This window comes from Echeneis naucrates, chromosome 12 (genome assembly GCF_900963305.1).
Source record: "Echeneis naucrates chromosome 12, fEcheNa1.1, whole genome shotgun sequence".
In the NCBI taxonomy this organism is placed as follows: domain Eukaryota; kingdom Metazoa; phylum Chordata; class Actinopteri; order Carangiformes; family Echeneidae; genus Echeneis; species Echeneis naucrates.
The window spans coordinates 4,238,542-4,245,570 of record NC_042522.1 but is presented as its reverse complement, the minus strand read 5'-3'; the positions used below and the strand labels follow the sequence as shown (position 1 = coordinate 4,245,570).

Sequence of the window (7,029 nt, the reverse complement as noted above, 5' to 3'; positions counted from 1 at the left end):
TTTGTGCTGGACCAGAAGAGAGGGCTAGACTCTGAGGACCACATCATGACGGTACTGTAAACCCAACACATTTAGCCTTCAAATTAGGTACAATTATTACAAACTGGATAGTAATGTTTCAGTTAAACTTTATCTGATATTTGACATTTGTCATTTAGACTGAGTGCTGTTGATATGTGTTCACAGCTGGACGTGGCTGCAGCGCTCTCCTCTTTGGCGATTTTGCTTGTCTGCTTGTCTCCAGTTTGGTATGTGTTGTGCTTTGCATTTGGCTTGAAGTGTCTTAGCAGGAGAGGATCTTTTATTTTTCCTTCCTAGTTGCACAAACTGTTGCATGAATAGTGCCACGTGGCTCATAAGCTTGCAATCAGGAGAATAATATAAAAATTTCTCACTGTAAAGTCAATGTCCATTCCACTCAGTTGTCAGCAGCCTGTAAACTGCAGATGGGGGCCTTATGGAGAGTGGTCTGAGTGTGATGGCTGCACCAACACAAAGGTATTTCAGGGCAACATACACTTTAATGTTTTCCTTATCAAGATGTTGTACATACTTGTATTTTTTGTGTGACGTTGTAGGCACAATACAATCCTAAACAATTGGTGTGCTGAATCTAACCTGATTGATTTAATCCATCCATCATGTTAGAAAATGACCAACCTTGTGTGCAACAGATTTTTGTTCCCACAGTGCAGCAGTGGAATGAATGGCCAGTGTGAAATTATCATAATATTGATGCTGGTTATTAAATCCACTGACTTTTGTGGCGTTTACACACAGTGTCTCAACTTTGGGGCCAGGATATAATGACTGGTCATTTGAGGTACAGCCAGCCATCCTAGAGAGTCCTTGTTGTAGTTTATTACTAGCAAAACTGGCTGTTTGTGTATCTGGATTCAAGTATACAATCTATGTATACTATCTATGTATTTAGGAACATACATAGATCTGGAAACAAGGCGTTATTCCCTGATATCAATGTTCAAGCATGAATAATAACAAACATTTACTTGAGTACTGTTTTTCAGTGTCTATACCTTACTTGAGGATTATTACATTTTGGAAATGTGTGAGGTCTGCTCTAATATCATTAAAAGACTGAAGCCTCCACTGTATTTCTATAGTCTCCAGACCGTGTTTGACACAGGATCAAACCAAGCTGACAGCTGCCTCCCACACTGTCTGCCATGTTGCACCATTGAACAACATCATTGAACAATATCTCTCATTTATATCGGATCAAAATAGTATAGTTGGGGGATATGTACCTTTGCCTGTATATGTATAAGCCTGTTGTCCGCCTGTATATAATTGTTTCCTTTTCAGATGCATACTCGTCACATCCAAGTATATGCCCAGTTTGGAGGTGTACCATGTTCAGGAGACGCAACTCAAACACAACCATGTGTCCCACGCAAAGAATGTCCCCTGGAAACTGGGTGTGGAGGCAGGTTTCGCTGCACCTCTGGTTTGTGGCAACATGCTATTAATCTTTTTTTCAGTTTTTTTCATAAAATAGGATTAATCTCTCTTTCATATAATACAATTTGCATAATAATAAGAAAAAATGATATTGCTATACATATTTAATCATGTATTTATTATGGTACAAGGTTAGTTTTTCCGTTTACTAATTGAGGTGCTTCTACAGGTTTCAAGCAATAGCTCAAAGTTTTTATCATTTCTGAATATTTTGTAAAGTATATAATTCAGAAAGACTTTTTAATCTGTCTTCCTTTTAATGATCATGCCATATCTAACTAGAATTCATTACTGAAATCCTGATTCAGGTCAGTGTATCAGCAACTCCCTGCGGTGTAACGGAGACCAGGACTGTGAAGACGGTCTGGATGAGAGAGGCTGTGACCAAGACAACATCCAGTTCTCATGCGACCTTGATAAAACACCTCCCAATTCTGACCTCACAGGCAGAGGGTGAGTAACGCCTTCACCAGGAAACTTAGTCTTTACAACAACTACGTTTACACAGCAGATTGAGATCTACCTGCAAATTAGCACATGTGATGTTTCAAACTGTTTGTCAGATGGATTGGTTGTATTGTGTTTTACAGGTATGACGTCTTACAAGGGAAACTGAAAGCAGGAGTGATCAACACTCTGAACTTTGGAGGGCAGTGTAGGAAGGTGTTCAGTGGTGACCACAGAGTCTTTTACAGACTTCCACAGAACATCCTCAGGTACAACTTTAAGGTGAGTTTATGTTTGGTGATAGCGTCCTGGCTCAGTGAAACAGATAGAATAGAGGGATTAGGTAGATTATATAGTTTGGTTGGAAAGTTGGTTCTCTATCTGCTGGGAGAAAAACTGGTGTTTAACAGGCCATTAGTAGTGATGAACAAGTCAATGGTTGGTGAATACATCAGCTGGGACCTTTGTTTGTGCTGCAGGTGACAGTAAATAATGATGAGAGTGATGAATCCTACGAAAGCACATGGTCATATGTGCAGCACATCCAGTCCAATGCCATAGTGGGACATGACCGCCGGACCTTCCACAAAGAAATCACCGACAGCAAGGTAATCATATAACCTTTCCATTTTTTGAGGCCTCTTTTTTTTACTGTAAGTGTGTCAAACTCACTTAGAGCCACTGTTAATGAGATATTACATCAACCAGGATAAGACTGCCCTGTCTAACCTTCTCTGTCCTGCAGGCCCACAGGTTGATAGTCCTGAAAAACAGAGTGGAACTAGCACAGTTCCAAAACTCAGCTCCCAAGTATCTTATACTGGCTGAAAGTTTCTGGAAAGACCTGTCCTCACTGCCTTTCACATACGACTACTCTGCCTACCGCAAACTGCTTCAGACCTATGGCACACACTACCTCTCTGAAGGCTCACTTGGAGGCGAATACCAAGCCTTGTTGGAGTTGGACAACCAAGCGTTTGCCTCATCAAGTAAGAACCTTCGGTGTGAAAATCTCAAATATCAGTGCCTGTATGTATATTTGGGGATTATTTGGGGATATTATTACATTTTACAGACGTATATACAACAGCGTCTCATTTTAGCATTGAAATTACACCATCTATGTGCCAACATGTATTTTCTGCCAGCTGATAATTTGAGGATTTTAAATCTGTTGTTCATGCATTGCTTGCGTAAAGGTACTACAGATATAGAGTACCAGAGGTGTTGGAGAAAAGTGAAACGACGTTTATTCTGGAAGAAAGTGAAAACTGTCTGTGAAAAACTAACACAATCTATATCATCCAGCCATGGTAAGTAAAAACTTCTCTATTTTGTTTTTCAATTTTTAAACCATATAACATAGCCACTCTGAAGGGTCAAAGAAAGGGTCAAAGAAATTCTATGTATGTATACATATATCTATATATATATTTTAAGATAAATATAACTGATGAAATAAAAAGTTGATTATCATGTACACACTTGCCTGAAATTTAGTTTCTATTGTCATTTGTCTACAGGACACAATAGAAACAGGATGCCCATTAAAGTCAATGTTTTTGGTGGAAATCCAGCTCTCAAAGACAATTTGAGTATTCTGGATGTGGACAATCCAGACGCCAACAGAGAGCGATATGATAACTGGGCCTCTTCTGTTAAAGACTTCCCAGAAGTCATAGACCAGAAGGTAAACAGTTCTAAACAACTGAGTATATGACTCAAAAGCTTATTCCCTATTATTCATTAAGTTACATATTCTGCATTTGCTGAGAGTAAATGTTGATTTTGTAGTGATAAATCATCCAAATTAAAATTGAAATTACAGGTACTGTTTATTGGCTTTACTGTCGCTAGTAAGTAATTAGCTCAACATTGGACAAAAAAAATGTCTTATCTGGATCAAGATTATGTAATGTATGACCAAAAAATCTTTAAATATTTCAGATTTAAGTACAAACATTTGACTTTGTAATGTTGCTCTATAAAGGTTCTGTTGAAGTCAGCCATGTCCTATATGTAATACAGAAATTGGGATTTTTTTGTGTCTATAATCAACTATTGGAAGGATGGTCATAAAATACATTTTAGTAATATTTAAATGTATACACCAGTATCCCTGGACTATCATTACAGTAGCCAGTGTATTTCTTTGTTGTCTATACGTACAAACTAAACTGTGAACGGTGACTTTTCCAGTTGAGTCCTCTGTATGAGCTGGTGAAGGAGGTCCAGTGTGCAGGTTTGAAAAAGCTCCACTTGAAAAGAGCCACGGAGGAGTACCTGGCAGAGGAGCATCCCTGTCACTGCCAGCCCTGCCAGAACAACGGCCAGCCACTGCTGACGGGCTCTGTGTGTCACTGCCTCTGCCGGCCAGGAACCTCAGGACGAGCCTGCGAGAAAGGAGCTGTGATAGGAGAACAACCTGGTAAAGAACAGATCTACCCAGATCTACCTGAAATGAACTGCCTCATAATAATCTCTAATAATCTTGGAGTGTTAAGTAGGAAGCAACTGGACCTCTTTATCTTGCTTGAAGACATATTGCCTCTCATCCTGGAACATAAAACAACAACAATCTTTGTTTTCTCTCATAGGTGTGATTCATGGCAGCTGGAGCTGTTGGACATCCTGGGGAGCTTGTTCTGGAAGTCAAAGGTCAAGAACACGCAGGTGCAACAATCCCGCTCCCAGCAGAGGGGGCCAATACTGCACTGGACTAGAAGAGGAACAGAAACCTTGTGAGGAATCAGACATCCAGTATTTACAGTAAGGACACAAAAACAAACAGACAGACACTTTCCCTTAGTGTGAATTTGTCCAGAGGTTTTAATGTGAAATATAAAGTTTCTCTTGTGGAAGCCAGATCTGTCACAGAATGGGACATTTTGTCCTCAGAGGTCAACCATAGCAAAAAGACATATTTATATCTTGATGAACACAAATGATCGTATTGTCATGATCCTTTTCAGTCTGGTATCATCCACTTTTGTTTCAGACATATTAGAGATGCTGAATAATCAGTCTCTGATTGTAAACTGTTTGTATGCAGGAGTGTGGAGCCTCAGTGCTTTGGTCTCTCTGTGAATCCACCAAAGACATGTGGTCTGCCTCCCAACCTTAGGAACGGCTTTATTCAGGTGAATCGGCATTTCCATCAATTTTGGAAAACTAGGGGCATAAAAGATGTAAAACTGTATTAAACACATCTCTTTTCAGTAATCAATAATCAATAAGCTACTTTCTTGAAAACTAAAGCAGAATGTGTTGAACCTTTTCTCAGAATCCCAGAGATTTTTATGTGGTTGGGAACAGAGTGCAGTACACCTGCATAGATGGTTATTACCTCATTGGAAACGCTGTTGCTCAGTGCAGTGAAAACCAGAGGTGGACAGCAGAAACAAGGGTTTGCCAAAGTATGTGTGCACAATTTTTCTTTTTTTAAATCTTATTAATTTTTCAGTAGCAGGATTCTCTCCAATGAACTCACAATATGTAACCGTCTAGGAATCATAATGTTTTCATGTCTTTTTACTTCCTCTACCTCAAAATTCCTGTCTTCATCTCACAGGTTCCACATGTGGGACTCCCCCTCTTGACAGTCAAGTTGTAGCCACGCCCACCAAAGCAGCCTATCAGATTGGTGACAGATTGTCCCTCTCTTGTCCTGCAAGGCTGGTGCTGGATGGTGAGGTATCAGAGGTAATATGCAATCCTAGCCTGCAGTGGTCTCCCTCTCCAGAAGGCACTCGTTGTAAAGCAGGTACTCTCATTAGCTCTCAGAATAATTGCTGCTGTAAAGGGTCAGACATATATTCAACTCTTTCAAGTACTACTTGGGTTCATCTCTAAAACCAAACCTTTTCACAGACTAATATTCATAGCCACTTTAAGATTGTGCTTCTGAGGGGTACACACAATAATCATGCTTGTATTTTCTTCTCAGCGCCCACAGCTCCCCCCCCTCCATCTGGCATGGCCTGTAAATTGTGGGAGAATGTAGGAAAAACTCAATGTGTGTGTAAAATGCCATTTCAGTGCACGTGAGTATGGGATTTGACTTTCTAGACTTTATGCAGGGAAATGTATAAAAACCAAAAGAATAAAACACATCTCTTTTTGTTCACATTTTCTTCATGTAGGACTTCTTTACAATTGTGTGCCAGACTTAGCTCAAGCCAAAGCCGTCTAATAAGCGTTTGCCAACTTGGAGCTCTGAGGTGTTTGGGTCGGAGCTTCACGCTGGCCAGTCACAGCGACTGTAACTGGCCAGCAGAAACATTCACATCCTGCGAGGCCTGTAAACCAGGGACAGTCTGTCAGGGTGAGCCTTTCAAAGGATTACTTTGGTTAATTCATCTGTTTTTTTGTAGTTTTGACCATCAATTTAGTACCTGAATAAGATTTAAAAATGACTGTGTTGTTTTTTTTATCATGTCCAGAGTCAGCCAGAAAATGTATATGCCAGAATGCAACAGAGTGCCCTAAAATCTCCACCCCTTTGTGCGTCAATTCTGGCGATGGTGGGGTTTCAAGGACGATGACCGAATGTGAGGTGGGGGCCAGAAGGTGTGCTGGGGAGCAGCTGAATGTAATTGGGATTGATGCCTGTCCAGAATAGGGATGACAATTGTTTTATTCACTGAACTGTCACGTTGTACATAAGACTGTAATTAGAAGCTAATGTCTTTTCTAACATCTGAATGATGTAAATGGCCTCCTTTGGAATCCTGGGGTTTCTGTTTATATTTTTCATGGGGAACAAGTAAGCAGTCTCAAAATATGAACACAACAACCCTTCAAAACAAAGATAACGTTTAAAGGATGATATTTAGACAGCTTTACACAGTATCATATAATGTTGTTTTTGTTCTTTCCGCCAGCTAGCAGGTATTCAATGGGGCTACAGGCCAGATAGTTACTTTTATTACTTCCTATGGGTAGTGAAAACGCTCCTAATATGCCTTCCTTGGTAGCAAGATAAGCTCAAAGTACAAAACTATAGAATTCTCAGTGTTTTTCCTTGATGTCGTAAGTATCTTTCTTTTCCTTTCGTAAATGGGGTGGGTTCAAACAGGTTAAATTAAAGGCGAATAAAAT

The 7,029-nt window shown here is 39.9% G+C and overlaps 1 protein-coding gene across 1 annotated transcript; it reads left to right on the top strand.

Moving 5' to 3' along the window:
• On the top strand, window positions 1-6,857 carry LOC115052336 (complement component C7-like; the record flags this gene model as incomplete). The annotated part of the gene is made up of 18 exons (XM_029516404.1): window positions 1-51; window positions 187-248; window positions 423-498; window positions 1,327-1,468; window positions 1,791-1,935; window positions 2,073-2,211; window positions 2,409-2,537; window positions 2,675-2,918; window positions 3,129-3,242; window positions 3,453-3,619; window positions 4,129-4,357; window positions 4,527-4,698; window positions 4,982-5,069; window positions 5,213-5,345; window positions 5,501-5,692; window positions 5,876-5,972; window positions 6,072-6,253; window positions 6,372-6,857. Coding segments are annotated over 18 exons (2,541 nt in total), but the record flags the coding sequence as incomplete, so codon positions are not given.
• Between the last annotated feature and the right edge of the window lie 172 nt (window positions 6,858-7,029).